This window comes from Lepidothrix coronata, unplaced genomic scaffold (assembly GCF_001604755.1).
Source record: "Lepidothrix coronata isolate B3197 unplaced genomic scaffold, Lepidothrix_coronata-1.0 Scaffold269, whole genome shotgun sequence".
Lineage (NCBI taxonomy): Eukaryota > Metazoa > Chordata > Aves > Passeriformes > Pipridae > Lepidothrix > Lepidothrix coronata.
The window spans coordinates 748,488-766,854 of record NW_016690449.1 but is presented as its reverse complement, the minus strand read 5'-3'; the positions used below and the strand labels follow the sequence as shown (position 1 = coordinate 766,854).

General features: G+C 38.9%; 1 protein-coding gene across 1 annotated transcript in view; it reads left to right on the top strand.

Moving 5' to 3' along the window:
* DDX46 (DEAD-box helicase 46) overlaps positions 1-13,621 on the top strand; it is a 16,871-nt gene extending 3,250 nt beyond the window's left edge. Inside the window, exons 5-22 of the mRNA XM_017836052.1 lie at positions 13-168; positions 483-596; positions 806-971; positions 1,333-1,453; positions 1,799-1,974; positions 2,350-2,471; positions 3,224-3,302; positions 5,100-5,182; positions 6,022-6,186; positions 6,531-6,693; positions 7,539-7,732; positions 8,226-8,363; positions 9,001-9,150; positions 9,766-9,963; positions 10,541-10,759; positions 11,299-11,443; positions 12,097-12,170; positions 12,631-13,621. Of these exons, the coding sequence (XP_017691541.1) occupies positions 13-168; positions 483-596; positions 806-971; positions 1,333-1,453; positions 1,799-1,974; positions 2,350-2,471; positions 3,224-3,302; positions 5,100-5,182; positions 6,022-6,186; positions 6,531-6,693; positions 7,539-7,732; positions 8,226-8,363; positions 9,001-9,150; positions 9,766-9,963; positions 10,541-10,759; positions 11,299-11,443; positions 12,097-12,170; positions 12,631-12,678 (2,511 nt within the window). The 3' untranslated portion in view covers positions 12,679-13,621. The remainder of the gene's footprint in view (positions 1-12; positions 169-482; positions 597-805; positions 972-1,332; positions 1,454-1,798; positions 1,975-2,349; positions 2,472-3,223; positions 3,303-5,099; positions 5,183-6,021; positions 6,187-6,530; positions 6,694-7,538; positions 7,733-8,225; positions 8,364-9,000; positions 9,151-9,765; positions 9,964-10,540; positions 10,760-11,298; positions 11,444-12,096; positions 12,171-12,630) is intronic.
* Positions 13,622-18,367: the final 4,746 nt, after the last annotated feature.

The window sequence follows — 18,367 nt, the reverse complement described above, 5'->3', positions numbered from 1 at the left end:
TTCTTGCTCATATCAGATGATGAAGAGGAAACTGCAGAAGGAGAAAAAGAAGGCAATGAAGTTGAAGATGAAGAGTTAGATCCTTTGGATGCTTATATGGAAGAAGTAAAAGAAGAGGTCAAAAAGTTCAATATGAGAAGTGTGAAAGGTGGAGGTGGGAGTGAAAAGGTAAAATCACCAACTGAGGTTTCTAACTTTTAAAAGATAAAGATAATTTTGTGTTTTAATAGCAAAATGGATTGGAAAAAATGGGGGGAAATGCAAAAAAGCCTGAAATTAGATGCCCTTAAAGCCTGTTTGCCTTAATTTTCTAGTGTTTTTATGAAGGTATTTTCTCAAGCATTACTCTGATAAAATTTCACTGAGGGAGATGGAAAAAAAGCTCAGCATAATGCCTTCAGAAGTACAAATATTCTATATATTTTATAGAGCACGTTTTTTGTTTTATATAAAATGTAGTAATTTTCTTAACTGTTTTGTAGAAGTCTGGACCAACTGTTACCAAGGTGGTAACCGTGGTGACAACCAAAAAGGCAGCTGCAGAGTCAGAAAAGAAGAAAGGGGAGCTCATGGAGAATGACCAAGATGCAATGGAGGTAATGGAAATGTCTTGTATTTCTACTGTGAAAACACAACGTGCCTCTCCTTTACTTCCTGAGGTTGTGTGTGGGCCTGAAGGGTTGTTAAGGGTGTGGGCACGTGGCTGTCTAACACAGTGAGGAGTACCTGTTCCTAAATAAAGTTCATGTGTAAATGAAAAACCATTCCTTCATACTGATGTACCCACAAATGGTGATCTCCACAGTATTCCTCAGAGGAGGAGGAGGTGGATCTTCAGACTGCCCTGACTGGCTATCAGACCAAGCAGAGAAAGCTGCTGGAACCAGTGGATCATGGAAAGATAGAATATGAACCTTTCAGGAAAAACTTCTATGTTGAAGTACCAGAACTGGCGAAAATGACTCCAGAAGGTAAAGACAAACACAACCAGCACACCTTGGGTACTGTTAAAGAAAAAAATGGTGGATTTCAAAGGAACAGCAGATGGGTTTGGAATATAAAGAACATTTGAAGCAACTTGGTATAGAAGAATGTTGAATCGGTTGCATCACTATTGTTGATACTTAAAATTATTGATGAGGCTTTGATTGGAGGATAATTTACGTGAGTCCTTTCCACCTGCCTCCTGTGTTTACATGTAACAAGCAAAAAACTTCTTCTGGTGGTGATAAAATTAGTATTTCATGTTAAGGGACGAAGCAAGAATTTTTTAATCAGGGTAGTAGAGAAGTGTCAGGTTTGACTCTGTTGTAATGCAAACTCTTATTTCAGAGGTGAATGTGTACAGGCTGGAGTTGGAGGGAATTACAGTCAAGGGAAAAGGCTGCCCCAAACCAATAAAAACCTGGGTACAGTGTGGTATTTCCATGAAGATTCTCACTGCCCTCAAAAAGTAAGCAAACACTTAATGAACTATATTATGCTTGGTTTTGCTCACTGTGTTCTATGTTCATGAGAAAAACCTTTTTCTTTGTTGCATAATGCCACATGTCCATGTTTGTATATAGTCATCAGAGTGTTTATCACTCAGTGTTGAGTAATTGTTGTTAACTATTCTCTGCCATTTGTATCATGGTTTTGCTGCTCATTTTAATTTGTATTTTTTGAATGGCTCTGATATGTATATATATATAATATATAAATATGAATATGCAGAAAAATTTTACATGACTTGGTGATTCATATCTGTCAAATCCTATTTTGTTCTTTAAATATCTTTTTTTTTCCTTTCTTTAAGACATGGCTATGAAAAACCCACTCCCATTCAGACCCAGGCTATCCCAGCAATCATGAATGGACGGGATTTGATTGGCATTGCTAAAACAGGAAGTGGAAAAACCATTGCATTTCTGTTGCCCATGTTCAGGCACATTATGGATCAGAGAGCATTAGAAGAAGGAGAAGGTCCCATAGGTACAAAGATTTTATTTTCAAAGTCACTATTTAAATGAATACAAGCTCAAGTATATGCTTTAGATGGTCTTCAGTTCTTCTCTTGGTTATAGGGAGAAGTGCTTACTACTGTCCATTAATTAGTGTCTTTTTTTTAGTTAATGCTGTCTCATGTTTCAAGAGCACTCCCATGTCCTTGTGAGACCTTACTTTGATTTTGGCACTTGGACCAGAATTCCACCCCATTCTCTTATTGTCTTATCTTTTTCTTGAAATTACATTCTTTAAAATAGGAAGTAAATTGCTGTAAACATCATTACAAAAGATTAATTTTCATTGTGTACGTTGCAACAGCAGCTGTGTTACAGTGTATGATGAAAGTGCTTTGCTTTTCAGCTGTCATTATGACACCCACTCGTGAGTTGGCTTTGCAGATTACCAAGGAGTGCAAGAAGTTCTCAAAGACACTTGGGCTTCGAGTTGTCTGTGTTTATGGAGGAACAGGAATCAGTGAACAGGTACACAAAGCACATACCTGCCTTGTCAAAGAATTCTTGGACTTTAGTAGTTAATGTTACTTTTGCAGTGAATTTAGTTCCTTTCTCTCTCCCATAAATCCAGGACATTTGCAGCCTTCATTATGGACTTTCTCTGTGGCAATGGTAGTAAAGCATTTTCAAGTAACTTAGCCTTAAACATAATGATTTTTAAAATTCTCAGATATGATCCTTAAAAGTTTCAGACTGTTTCTTTTGATGTATATATTGAGCATGGCAGTAGCAATTAGTGGGATGTGATAGTTTGAAAGGGAAGCTATATTTTTGAGAGTTCCCCTCAAGATAACAAAGGCCAGAAAATGGTAACATTGGTTTATTGCATTATCAAATGCTGCATGTTAGAGTAATTTAGATATTAATTTCAAGGGTTTCCACACCCCCACCCCACCCACCTGCTTATGGAAACAGGAGGAGTATCCATCTGTGATGGAACATGGTGTATTTAATATAATTTGTCCCTGCTAGAACATAATATTTCTTACAGGCTCTTAACTGTATAGAAATCATATCCCCATTATAACTCTTTCAGGTGGTAACTTAGGCTGTCAGAGGTGACTCTTCTGGGAAGCCAAGTTTTCCAAAGACTTAAAGAAATTGCTGAGTAAAATCTCTACAGAATTGGTTGTTTTCTTTTTTACAAGGTGATCCATGTTTAAAAAAACAAATCACAAAGCAAAAAATTAATTAGTTTGTTTACTGTGTTTTAAAATCAGATAGCTGAACTCAAAAGAGGTGCTGAAATTATTGTTTGCACACCTGGACGTATGATTGACATGTTAGCAGCTAACAATGGTGAGTAGAAAACCTTTTCCTATGGAGAATTTTTTGTATTTGTTGTGTAATTCTTACAAATTCAAAAGATCATGTATTTTGATAAATGGTCTTATGGAATTTTCTTATATCTCTTCAGGCTGCACTATCTAGCTATTGAGAATATATAGCACTAATAATAGGTTTAAGCATATATTGGTTTGACTCTTTTTGGGAGGACAGGAAATACTACATTCTTGGAGAGTTTCTGAGAATGTTTATCATTGCTAAACTTAAAATGTGCTGGTCCAAATTTTTTAACTCCGAGTCCCTTAGGTAAAGGTTATATAACAGTTGGTTGTTTTGTCTGCCCGTTGATCTGTTATTGTGTAAGTGTAGCTCAGCAGTTTCCCACTTTTACATAAGAGCATCTGACTCTGCCTTTATCTGTTGGTTTTAAAAAACAGAGAAGCCCTCCCTCAAAACCTGCTCAAAAGTAGGAGAACTGACCTTATATCAGATGTTCAGATGTATTAAACTGAGCCACTGCAGCTTTAAGAGGTTTTGTCCTAGTGTAACCATTGCATGCTTATTAGATAAAGTTTTATTATTAAATTATTCCACATCAAAACCTCTACTAAACTGTTGACATTATTTAACTTCTGTGGAAAAAGTACCTTCAAGACATATAGAACTGGGCTTCCAAGACTTAAATCGTCAAAGGTAGGTACATTAATGCTGTTCCCAAGTAATTTTACCAAGTTATTATTTGGGGATGAAAATGTTAAGATGTTAAATAGATATGTAGATTTTAAGAAATATTTATTTTGTTCCCTAAGTATGAATTCCATATCCTAAAAAATGCAGCGCTAAATGTCTTTAAAATAATGTGAGGATTCAGCTACAATTTGCTGAAGCTGAGAGGACCAAATTCTACTGTAGTTTGATAGGCACAAGTCTGAGTGATAGTTGTAGAAAATGTGACAAATCTGTTCCATTCTGAGAGCATTTGACAGTGTCACTCCACAGCTGTGTGGAACTAAATGTGCTTATATCATTTGAGAGTAGGATTGTTAAATCCTTGAGTTAAATCCTTCTCATGAAAGGGAGTCTCTTAGCTGTTTGTTTGGGAAGGGTGCTAATTATCCTGTCCATCATAATTCAAAATGTCCACCGATCCACGACTTATTGTATTTCCAGCTGTCCCAGAGTTTGGGGTGGTTCTTGATTTTAAATTCAGTAGTGTTACTGGGTAGGTTTTACTCTTTATATATTCATTTTGAAAGGACTGCTTACTCTGTTTTATGCATATTATTAGCAGTGATCTAGAACTAGTATGCTTATCCTCCAGTAGTTACTCCTAGCTCCAAGGAAGCGTTGCAGATTGTGTATAAAGGAGTTTTCTGAGGCTGCAGCAGTTAGCACTGGGCTTTGCCTTCCACACATGCGCTGTAATCTCTAATATGTTCTTTTCTAGGTGCCGCTGTCAGATACTGGCTGATGTGGCTCCTTGCTTCAGCTCAGTCTTAGTTTTATGATGTGTTTTGGCGAGGGCAGTTTTCTGAATTTTACAGGTTCTTCTGGCCCTATGATGGTATGCAAGAGAAGAGTTTGACAAAATAAAAGGGCCTTGTGCATACTTACCCATTTGCCAGAATGTATGTGTGATTAAAGTGTGAACATTAAAATTCACATTTAGTGAATTTTTTAAAAAATTAATTAATGTCTGTGTTAGACGATAGCGAGACTATGTAACATTTAAAAAAAAAAATATTCCTGAGGGAAACTAGATTTCCATTTGATTTTGTTTCCCATGTGTTTTTTCCTCTCCTTTCACAGGTCGGGTGACAAACCTCCGCAGAGTCACGTACGTTGTGCTTGATGAAGCAGACAGAATGTTTGACATGGGCTTTGAGCCTCAGGTAACTCGGGACATGAGTGATGTTGCCACAAGATGCTGTTTTCCACTTGAAGGATTTCGCAGTGCTGCATTATTCTTACACTGCCAGTGGGTGTTCAAAAAGATGTGCTGCACATGGACAGCAGTTTAAACTGACTGCTGTCTCTATTATCCTCACATCTATTATCCCATTACTGTAACATCACATATTATCCTCACATGTAGAAGGTGTCCCTGCCCATGGCAAAGAGTTGGAACTGGATGATCCTTTCCAACCCAAACTGTTCTGTGATTCTATGTTTTGCTTTCAGTAAGCTCTTGCATAGCTTAGATTTTTCTCTAATATACGGGGGGATTTTACATCCACATTTCTAATACTTGTGGCCGTGTTGTAGCCCTGTGTAATCCCTTGATACAGGTGTTGTGTTAGCACTTATAAAGTCTTTGGTGTCTCTTGGCAATGTCGTGCAAGAGACAGGAACAGAATGTTGGAAATGCTGATGACACATCACTTGCTGGGAGCTTTGGGCATCCTGGACTCTTTCAGTTGCCATAGGCTATATTGTTCTCCAAAAGTGGGAACATTCCTTTATTTCTCTCTTGAGCTATAGGGTTTCTGCTGCATTTCCTAAGATTCCTGCTGGGCTGTTGTCAGATTGTGTATTGCCACCCAACTTCCTTTTGAATCCAGCAAGTTTTCCTGTCTTCCAATGCCAGCAGCTCAGTCCCACGAGGAAGTCTGTAAAGACTGCTTCGTAGTCTGTGTAGTGCAGATATCACCTAACCTTGAAGCTGAGAGCTCTGTGTGTGAAGTTCAATTCCAGCACTTGGATACTAACAGGGAACGTTCTCCTCACACAGGTTATGCGCATTGTAGACAACGTCAGGCCTGACCGTCAGACTGTCATGTTCTCTGCTACTTTCCCCAGAGCTATGGAGGCCCTGGCTCGGAGGATCCTCAGTAAACCCATTGAGGTGCAGGTTGGAGGCAGGAGTGTTGTCTGTTCGGATGTGGAGCAGCACGTTGTGAGTATCACACACCTGCCCTGCCTGTCTTCTCGTTTGCTTGTTCCCAGCAATATTGAATATAAACCAATATACCCACGGGGCTTTCATTTTATGAAGTTTAGTGATCTCATTAAACATGAACTCAGGATAAGTTAACTCCCTGATGTGCAAATACAATGTGATCACTTTTTTTGTAAACCTGGTTTATATAGCCCTAAACAGCAGTTTGGCACTAACTGTGGAAACAGCCTGAAAAGGTCATCTCCTGTTCTGGTTTTTATTTTCATGCACCCTGAATGTGTTTAATGACACCAGATACAATTTATACTCTTTCTCCTTTGCTTTTTTATTTCTTTTTCCAGATTGTCATAGAAGAGGAGAACAAGTTTCTGAAGTTACTGGAGCTGCTGGGACACTATCAGGAGAAAGGCTCCGTTATCATATTCGTAGATAAACAAGAACACGCTGATGGGTTGTTGAAAGATTTAATGAGAGCCTCTTACCCTTGCTTGTCTCTTCATGGAGGTAATCTGCAAATTTAAGGATTTATATTTGCTGCTCCAAACTAAAATGTTGGTATTCAGTAGCCAAAGTTACTTAGGTCCTGTGTAATACCAATTACTATTTCTTCCTAAGCAGGTTTTGCTTTGTAATTGGGGAGGATAATTGTCTCTTAATTTGAAATAGACATGGTAGTTTTCTGTAATTACAATTCATTGCTCCCCGTGAGATGTCATCAGATGCCAAATCTTGTGTCTGTGCAACAGGACTATTACTGAGAGTTTACACCTCTCAAATATTGCTGAATGCCATTGGGGAGTATTGCATGAAATTTTTATTTGAGATTCACAGTAATAGCAGCTATTGCTTTACTTTTCTGCTATCAAGTAGTAATACAACAGAAGTAGCAAGAGGAGAAAAATCTCATTAGAATATTGTCCGTCCCAGAGCATCTTAAAACTTTCTATGTATAATGCTCTAAAAAAGCACAATAACAGTAAGTACAAAGAGGGAAAAATATTCCCCTTCTTCTGAAATTTCTGTTGCCTTTAGAGACCAAAGCCTCCAGATGAGGTCTCAACTGAATATAAGTCATCAAATAGAAAAATCATATCAAAAAAACCTTTTGAGTATTCTGGTAAGGGGAAAACATCTTTTGGCAGTTGAAAAATGCAAAGTTTTCTTATTCTAGATAATAGAGATTTATTATTCTGGTTTATGCATTTTGCCTGTAAAAGCGTGATTGTGTTGACATTTTATTTGCTTGTGCTTTTGGTTGTTCGAAGTTGGAGGGTGTTTTGACCTGTGTATAAATTCTTTTGGCTTAAAGCAGAGCTTAATAATCAGCTGATCCGTCTGGTTTCTGGCAGGTATTGATCAGTATGACAGGGACAGCATCATCAACGATTTCAAGAATGGAACCTGCAAACTTCTGGTGGCCACATCTGTCGCAGCAAGAGGTTTGGATGTTAAACAGCTGATGCTGGTGGTGAACTACAGCTGCCCCAACCATTATGAGGATTATGTGCACCGAGCAGGCCGCACTGGACGGGCTGGCAATAAAGTAGGTATTACTGTGGTCTGGTTTGGTTAGTACTGACATTTTTCCCTTCTTTATTGCTTGATCAAGTTGTTCCCAAAGGATAGTTATTGGTGGAAAGAGTGTTTTCCTTTAATTATATTCTGAATTTCAGCACTGTGAAAGTTGGAACTTACGTGTTCTGATGTACGAGTGTTCTTTTAAATCCCATTTGTGACTGAAACTTTGGATGTTTTTCACTTGATAGGATTTTCATTTTTCAAGCTTTTAACCATGACAAAATTGATTGAAAGGAAAGATTTCAGCATCTACCATCTTTGGGTGTTACCTCTGTATCAGCTCCCTGGGAAATCACATTATTCATTCTACATTTCCACTAAAAAAAGTTATTACTGACTATCATGGTTACTTTCACTGACCAGAACAACAGCATCTGTGCAAGGGTGCTTCAATAAATTTAGAGATAAAGTGTCTTTGGAGCTTTTTCTTAATTGTCTTTTAAATTAACGTTGACCAGGGCTATGCATACACATTCATTACTGAGGATCAGGCACGGTATGCTGGTGATATCATTAAAGCTTTGGAATTGTCCGGGAATCCAATTCCTCCTGATTTGGAGAAGCTCTGGGCTGACTTCAAAGACCAGCAGAAGGCTGTGAGTAATTCTTTATTCTGCAGTGGGTTTGGTCTGGGTTTAATGTGTGTTTTGTGCACGTGGGTCCAGTTGACCAGGGTACAAACATGGGTCATCTCACTGGCTTCCCTGGGGACACGGGTGTGCCTGGCTAAGTGTGTGAGTGTCTTCAAGACTGGGGTCTTGAGTATCATTTACAGGACTGAGAATTTAAATATTGTCAGCTGGTGTGTGATAGAGAAACACCTACGGTATAAGGGGCACTTGGGCTTTTATACATACCAGATAATGAAGCTCTTTCACAGAATCTGTGTGATTATTTTTAGAGCTCTCACCATCAGAGGGTCTTGCTCATGCTGTGAAGAGTGACTTTGGAATTTTTCTGATTTAAAAACTGGAGGGTTTTTTATACTGCGTTTGAAAAGCATTTAAAATGTATATTTACAGAAAATCCCAATAGGGTATCGTCTCTGTCTGCTGAATTAACGTCGTTTTTTATTACACTTCAGTGTAAAATGCAGTTTTTAAATTTGAAGAGATTTTTGAATGTCTTAGGATTTGCTTTTTAAAAAACTTCAAAATTATTTGTATAATCTTATAACTATCAGAACTGGGATTTTAAACTTCTCAGTATGAAAATATGTGTTTTTATTTTCAGGAGGGAAAGTTGATCAAAAAAAGCAGTGGGTTCTCTGGCAAAGGCTTTAAATTTGATGAAACGGAACAAGCTTTGGCTAATGAAAGAAAGAAGCTACAAAAAGCAGCTCTTGGCCTGCAGGATTCAGATGATGAAGATACAGCTGTTGATGTAAGCACCTGGAAACAGGATTTAAGTTGCTTAAGGATTTTCAGTACCTTTGGGTTTTTTCTCCAGTAGATTACAGAACACATTTTGTTACTCTGTGACCTGTGTTACCAACTTTGTTAAATTCCATGGGTAGATCTGTATGTATTCTTCGATATAAAGAGACACAGCTATGAAGATCAAGATCTTCAAAGTCTCTTTCCAACTTTTTGGTATTTTACTATGTGTAGTTATTTAAATGTCACATACAAATTATTTTATTTGTGTTGTTAGTCTTGCATAAATGAAACAGAACAATTGTCCTCAATTGCAAACATTTTTTTTCTGTGCAGTGTTTTAAAGACATTCATAGTAGCCTTTTCTATTTCTAAATCTTAGATTCCTTTCTTAATGTTTTTTGGACACCTTTTTGTGACCTTGCAAGTAAACACTGTGTTCAGACTTTTTCCTGATGATTAGATTGTCTGTTCCTTTTGTTGAGTTGTAGTTTTGGGCAGTGTTCTACCATTTATATGAGAATAATATCTTTAAAAGCATGTAAACAAATGCCCCTTTCTTTAGGATGGTGGGATTATATAGTGGTAAATGCAATGATCTAATAATTGTTATTTTCTTTAGATTGATGAACAAATTGAAAGCATGTTCAATTCAAAGAAAAGAGTAAAAGACATGGCAGCACCAGGAACTTCAAATGCTCCAACACCATCGGCTGGGAATGCAGAAAAATTGGAAATTGCTAAAAGGTTGGCTTTGAGAATCAATGCCCAGAAGAATCTTGGGGCAGAGGCACAAGTAATGGTCCCCTTCCACTTCAAGGTCAGGCTCTTTACAGACCAATTTTTTTTCCTTTTTTTAATAAAGGTTATTCACTTCTGTGTTCTGTGGCTGCCATTTTATTTAGTGTGTCTGCACACTGGTAACATGCTGCTTTATTTATCTCATTTGTGCTGGGCTAACTCACTTACAGGATTTGTAAGTGAGCTGATATGATGATAAGACCTTGGTACAGAACGGCAAATGCTTTGTCTGCCCTGGCAAAGAGTTAGTTCATTACTGATAATACTACACAGTTAGGTTTGTCAGCTTTGGCAGAGCTGCAGAACATCTTCCTCTGCTGAAACCTGTGAGATACAATCATTTGGATTGAGGTTAATGTGTTCGGGAATGTCCAAAGATACTTTAAGATGAAGATACAAAGGATCTGTAAGATCTTTTCTTTGCAGGTGTGAGGGGAGTTGTTTAGAGGAAGGAAAGAAGAACAGGAGGAGTCTAGAGAGTGTATTTGTTATGTAGACAATTATATTACATAGAGATCTTTAATGAAACCCTTGCTGGTTTATATAGAATTTTTTTTTGGCTACTTTGTTCTCAACACAGACCTGTGTTTTTACAGGATGTGATGCAGCAGGCTACAAATGCTATCCTGAGAGGAGGCACAATTCAAGCTCCTACTGTGTCTGCCAAGACCATTGCAGAGCAACTGGCTGAAAAAATCAATGCCAAGCTCAATTATGTACCCATAGAGAAGCAGGAAGAAGAGAAACAGGATGGAGGACAAAATGAATCCTTTAAGAGATATGAAGAAGAATTGGAGATCAATGACTTCCCACAGGCAAGTAACCATTTTGCTGTAATCAAGTGTAAATGACCATTATTTAACAAAACCTCTCTTTGTAGCTTAAATATGATTACACCAATAAAATATTTTGTCTGTATTTCTGATCATACCTACTGAAATTAATACGTTATCTGTGATTACTTCTCAGCTTGTATTTACACAGTGCTTTGGACTTATTCCAGAGAGTATCAGAAAAACAAGCATTCCTTATCAGACAGAAGTCTTTTTACCTTCTGCCACTGACTTCTCTTGTATCCAGATCTCTAACACTGCCTGGTGATTTTTGTAAAGGCTGCACTACTATGACTGATACAGCTCTTTGTTCTTTTTTAGTACTTGAGTATTTTTGCCATTCAGAATATTGCTGCTCTGACCTACCTCATCTGTTACTTTGAGGATTTATGTTTCACAGTATCGAGCACAAATTCCTTGTGTTTATGTTTGAGGTTCTGCTCAGATTGGCAGAACTGAGGGATTGCCATTTTGTGTGGTGCCTTTCTCCTTGCTGATCCTGCCATATCCTTGCCTTGCAGACTGCCAGATGGAAAGTTACCTCCAAAGAAGCACTGCAGAGAATCAGTGAATATTCTGAAGCTGCTATTACAATCAGGGGAACTTACTTCCCTCCAGGCAAAGAACCCAAGGAAGGAGAAAGAAAGATTTATTTGGCTATAGAAAGTACGTATTCTTTTTATAAACGTTGCCATTAAAGCTACGAGTCTGATTTTGAAATTAGACATGGCATCTCTGTAGTCAGTGTTTGGATACTGAGTTACAGACCACTGTATTTATTTTGCAATTACTAAAAAACCACTTGTTTATCTTCCTGCACTTTGTCATATGATCTGTGGGGATCACAGAGATGCTTCTCCTCACCTGCCACAGAACAGCAGCAAACATGTATGGAATCAGTTTGGAGGAGAGGGAAAGAGAAGAGTAAAAAAAAAAAAAAGATAGAATAAGCACAAAGAGGTCTGTGCCAGTGTGAAATAAGGAAGAAAATAGAATTCTGTGGGTTTAAACTGTTAAAGGTATAAGAAATTGCATCAACTACTACAAAGAAAACTTTGCAAATGTTGTGGTGGTTGAGTAGAATTTTTCTCAAAGAAATGTCTAATCCTGTGTATTTCTGAAAAGTATCATTTATGACTGTTTTAAGTATCTGCCTTAAAACAGAACACAGTGGAGCTGTGGCAGACTAGAGTGCAATACTAGAGTGCTCTTCAGCTGAGGATATTCAGCAAGTTTTGCTGTTCTTCTGAGAAGAGCCAGCAGTGTAGGCCTCACATACAGAAAGTGTTTATGATTATAATACATATTTTTGTCTTCAGGTGCCAATGAACTGGCTGTACAGAAAGCAAAGGCGGAAATCACACGACTTATAAAAGAGGAGCTCATCAGATTGGTGAGTCAAATATCCAGAATGCCAAGGGAAAATGCCTTAATTTGTGGTTTTTAGGATTGACTTGTGCAAATGTTGGCACTCTGGCATAGGTTTTTATTTGTGTCAGGGACTGGGACCTACAGATCTCAAACACCCCGTTTCATCGAACAGCCTCAAAATCTGTGGCTCTGTTTAATCAGCCAGAACACGGCTGTTATCCAGCCAGCAGATGGAGATAACACATTGACAGAGCTTTTTGAATGAAGACCCCTCAAAGAGTTGGGTCCCAAGAAATTTCCTAATTTCAGCACCTTCAGGCAGGGGAGAGAATTATTCCCCTCGATTTAATATTTTACATGTGTCGAGAGATCTGTTTTGCTGTAGCTTTGCAGCATACCCAGCTGCTAATCTAGTGGGGGTTTGTTGCAATTCATTGTCCATGTTCACTTTTAACTGTGATTATCCTCTCCTTTATTTGCAGCAAAATTCTTACCAACCAACCAACAAAGGAAGATACAAAGTTCTATGAGTATTTGGAGTTCTCTGTCTGTCAGCAGCTGGTGCGTGAAACTTTGTGGCTTCTGTTGTTTTTGCTGTTTACATTGCTTATTGTAAATTAAGATTTTTTTTTTTTTTTATTTTGTCCTGAGGACGTTTTTTAACAGAAAATTGATCCTTGCTGAAACATCTTAATTCTCTCCACTGAAGTTATCAGTCTTAAAGCAGACCAGTTTGGGCGGAACGTGATTTAATTTAAAAGTGCATTTTATATACTTTTCATCAGAAGGAATATTAAATAAACAGATTTTAATTTTTATGACAGACAGTATGCTGTTAAGTAAATTAAACAGTGTTGGGATTTGTGTTGGGAATTGTTAGAATGTACCTGCTTCCTTTTGTTGGGATGGTTCATGCCATATCAATTTATACTGGAAAAATGATAAAACACCAAAATAAAGGCAGGATTTTTCTCCTGATCCATAGATCTCTCTGGCTGGTTCCACACACGTTACTTCCCTGTACAAATGTCCCCCTAAGGTCAGAGAGTCTTGCAATGATTAGAGTAAAGAATCTTATGCAGAAATACTTGAGGTCTTGTTTTAAGATCTTCTTATCCCTCTCATGTCCCATTTTGTCTTTCTCATACATAATAAAATAACTCTCTGGGTTTTTTGTAAAGTGAAATGTTTTGTAGTATGACCGTAGTTTTCCTGTTTTTTTCTAAACATGAGAATTTTAGGAGTTGATTTTTTTTCTTCCTTCTGTGACATAAGAATGAAAGCCTGATTAAGTTTAAAAAGAAATTTGCAGGAAAAAGAGAGAAACCTCTTTTTTAATGAAATACAACTTTGTCACTCTTTTATAGTGTTCTTATATATATGTTTAATGTGATTATTCCCCTGGGATTGTCATCTTTATTGCTGTTAGGACGTGGCTTTAAGTAAAAATGAATAATGATATTTATGAATGAATTCCACAGATATTGACTATCGTTGCAGTCAATAAGCTACTGGGACAGGCAAGACCTTTCTTTTTGAGGTCTCATCCCCATAAGCATTAGTATTCGTGGTGGACAGTACTTGTCTGGAGAAGCAGCAGTAGCAATTTGAATTGTCTCATTCTAGCAGCTGCAAGACTTTCAAGATGATGATTTTCGAAAGGACTTTTGTAGAAAGCTTTTCTTAACTGACACATGGAGAAGAAATGTGTCCTTTTAAACCAGCTGTGTATATACTGCTTTAACCCTGGTGAAGACAAATCATACAATCTGCATCGTGGCTGTATAAATTCACAGCTTCTATTTCCAGACTTCAGGTAATTCAAGTGACTCTTTCTGCCTACAACTGTCTGTAACCCTGTCAGTGCACCTTATTTGCAATATAGGAAAGGAAAGGAATGATTATACCAGCTTTACAGTCTACATTTAGGATGAGAACACCCCTAATGTAGTACTTGCCAATATTAATACATGGAGTAGAGCAAGAGGAGCAGCACACACAGTAGCACTTCTCAAAACTTAAAATAGAAAGCTCAAACTGAAGCCCTGTGATGCCCTTTAAATACATCAGGTTTCCTTCCCTTAAGAACTGGGGTTTGATGTGTTTCATACCACTTGTTCTTTGAATTGTCTTAACTTTTAGACAGTGTCCCTTCCCAGAAGAGCGACAGATTTTGGTGTATTTAATGAAGAGCACTTGCAGGTTTGGACAGCCTGACACTTCTTTAAAAATCTTGTTTCAAAATGTTCGTACATTTATTGGTATCTCCTAAAAAAAGCATGGTGGAGACATTTTTGTTGGATTTCAGAGATGCAACAATGTATAATCTTTAACTTCCTGGGGTTTTTAAATGCAATGTCAATATTCTTATGTTTTTTAAATTCCAGCAAAAATAAAAAATAATTTCAATGTATATTTTTCAGAAACTGTCTTTCTGAATAGCTCCTCTGTTTTCTGCACTTGCACTGCTTGTATGTTTTTTCCTCAGACAGTTAGACTGTTTGGAGTAGGGTGATGTGAACAGCAGTTTGTGCTTTTGTTTTTCTTCTGGAAATGGGACAAAGCTCACACTCAGTTAAGAAAGTCACAGTGAAGATCTTTGGATACATGAAAGCAGGAGCAAAATGCATATAAGCCAGAGGAAAAGAAACTCTCAAATTAACGAATACACAGGGAAAAAGTAGTGGAAACAAGATGAGAAAAGAAGTTTGGAGGAGATACAACAAAGTGATGAAAAACGCTATATTTAGTTCTTCACAAGTGTGTCCATGGATATAGACAAGGTCTTTGTAAACATCCCAGTTTGGCAGCTCTCCAGGGAATCTGCCCTGGTTGGCTTCCTGTTGTCAGAAGAGCACAGGGATGCCGTATATGTTGGGTTTTTTTCTTTTCAAATATACATAAGCAGAGCTTGTTCTGTCCCCTGCCCCAGGTGATCCACTGCCAGCTTTCAAGGTTGCTTTACTCTTTCAGTGTGTGAGTAAATAGTGGTATTTTGGGTGGATAAGTGATATGGGTATTTGGTACTGGGTCCTGAACGAGCTCTTGGTTGCATCTCACAGCAATGTGATAGGAGGGAGAGCAAGACCCCTGATCACAGCTCCTTTATCCCTGTGCAAGTGGCCCACCAGGGATGCACACAGCAATAATCCCCACCACACTGGGAAGGGTTAATTCCCTACCTAGGAAAACAGGAGAGACTAAATCTGGTGTTTTGTGGGGGGGAGAAAATCCACAGCAAGATAAAAAGTGCCTGCAATTGCAATTCAGAATTTTATACTCCCTGAACTACCTGGTACATTGTTGCCACCCTTTGTTTCATTAAACAGGCAGCTCAAGGTCTGCTTTGCTGTTAGGTTTTATGCTATAAAAGTTGTAACCAAAATGTAAAGAGTGTAGATCACCAGCCAGGCATGTTCCGTAGCTTTTCCCTGTGCTGGTTGTCGGAGATTTTACTTACACACTTAAAGCAGTGCAATCTATTTAAATGTGCATTTGCCTGCTAATTGAATAAAAGATTCAGAGGCTCAAAGTGCCATCTGTAGGGGCTTTTATGCCTCAAATCTTCCAAGTGGAAGACAGAAAAAAATAAAGATTTTTTTTAAGCAAAGTTTTGCTGAAATTCTGCAATTGGAACAGCCGAATATAAAACAAACACCAAAGGCTGGATTGGGGATCTTCCTAAAATAAGAAAAAGAATGCTGGAGTCGAGGGAGCACTTTGGTATTTCGGTCCTTCAGGCTTGTGTACAGTTGTAAGAAGTGGTTACTTCAGCAAAACTATTGACAGGGTTGGAGACAGGTACCTGTGTGTGTGAGGATGGAGACTTGCCAGAGTTAGTTTTTAGCTTTCTGCCGTGGGCATAACGCTGTCAGTGGTTGTTGAACCCCACATTTATGAGAACCTAAATTCACTGGAGAGGTGGTTCCCAGGGTGAACGTGGTGTAAAACCAGCCCTTGGTGGTGTAAAACCAGCCCCTGCCAGCGAGTCCCCGTGAGGGTCGCACGTGGCCCCTCCGCTCCCCCGAGCGTGGGCGCCGGGCCCTGTGCGCGTTCTGGCCTCCTCACGTGATGCCCCAGGAATGCACTTTCCTTTGATTATTTTCCTTGACCCAGATCTCTTCCAAATATGGTCTCAGCTTAAACAAGTTTGTGTTCCTAGAGCTCGGGCGTTTGCAGAATAAATCCTGGCTTCCAGCTAACTGCTGTATGGAGGAGTGGAGGCGGAGAGCAGCCTAAAAATGCGAAGATAAAAGGGGCACAGCTGGACTCAAATTTGTCCCAAAATGTACATTTTGTACAATGTTTATACAGTGCTAGGCAGGAAGATTTGTTTTCATAGTTTTAGCTACAGTGGAAACAATTGTTTTTAAATAAATGACCATTAGGCTGAGTGATTGCCACCCAAACGTTGCTTCTCTGAGACTTCTCATCTGAAACAGATTTAAATATTTTTCTTTCGTCAAACTGAGAGATACAAAATTGTCAAGCTGACCAACTAACATCTCAGAGCTGAGTTGTTCTAGTGAGCTATGAAATTATTAATCACCTACTGTGGAGTGAGCATATGATTAAGTTATTTTATACTTTGGCCATTCTAAGTATGAAGTTCGTCATCACAAACGTTTCTCAAAGCAGTAAATACCACTGGGCAACTGCTCTGAAATAAACTGCCCAGCAAGGAAAATGTTACACTGCAAGTTAAGATTAAGGGTTTTCATTAAAACCTACATTTCCTTTGCCTGTATGAGTTAGCGAGGATACCAAAAAGGTATCGAACTGAACTGTTCTTCCTTGGCAGCAGCATTTCCAACAGGAGTTTAAACAGCAGAAAGATGAGCTTTGTAAATAAACTGAATCATTTGCTAAATTAAGCTAAATAAATGCTGCTTTTCCCTGCTGCTTTCTTATATTGCAAGTGAGGATTCCTGCATGTGTTAGGAAGCACTGGCAAAAATATGAAACGTCATCTTGGCAGGATGTTTCACAGCAATTTTCGAGCTGAATAACTCCAAGTACTGTAGAAATGGAATATCACAGTGTTGGAATACAGTAGTTGGCTCCCCAAACAACAGCAGGAGAGGAAAATAGTTGGAAAAACAGAATTAGCCATTTGTAAAAGCTGCAGATTCTTTTTTTTCTTGGTCTTTTTTTGCTTTTATTTTCCGAAACCTCATCTGAATAACACAGAACGTCGTTCAAGCTCTCTCCTATGTCAGTCGTTTAAGGACTGATATGTTCATTTAGACCCTGTGGTTTGAAGATGTGTTGTTGCTGAATGTCAATGGCCCAAGGGTGCTAACAGAGGGCAGGAAGGCATAAGGATAAAAAAATGTGTTGGTCCCAGCCCTCCACAAAGCAGGCTGTCACATTATTTCACAAAAACTTGACCTTGGGGACAAAAGGTTACATGGTGAAATGTGTTGGGCACTTAAAATTCCTGTTTCTATGGGATCTCTTTGGAAACAGTTGAAGTTGCTGTTCCCCGCTTGAAGGTATGAAGCTCGTTTATAGTGAAGTGCTATTGCAATACTGAACTCTTCAGAACATGGGGGAAACAGAGCAAAATATTTAACAACCAAAATGAGAAATATTTAATATCCCACACTGTAAGACGCCAAGGGCTGATGGTCTGTGCACGGACCCAACCCCGTGTGAACTGTGTTGGAAATGGTGCTGTTCTCACTGCAAAGTCAGCAGGGAAAGACAACTAATTTAATACATTAATCTAATAGTCCTAAAGCTGAACTATTCCGTAATGCGCTCTGTGTGCGGTGGAGGTGGTGGAGTTACCGTCCCAGGTGTCTAAGGAAAGACTGGACGTGGCACTCCATGCCATGGTCTAGTTGACATGGTTGTGTTGGGTCATGGGTTGGACTCGATGATCTCAGATTGATTAGGCTGATTGCTTAGATTGAATCTGATCAATTAGATTGACTGACTTTGTGCGTACTTTTGGGACAGGAGACACTGCAGTCCTCCATCCAAACGAGAGCAGTGGAAGCACAGGGAATACCGCACCCACTTTTCCCGTGTTTAATTAATTACAGTGTTCAAAGCACACAGGACGTATCTGTCTGCACCGGCCGGGCGGGACCGGCCCGGCCTCGCCTCCTCCCGCCCGCCCCACAAAATGGCGGCGGGCGCGCGGCCCTCAGCGCCGGGCGGTGGGAGGGGCCGCGCCGGCCCCGCCCCGCCGGTGGACACAGATACGTTCTG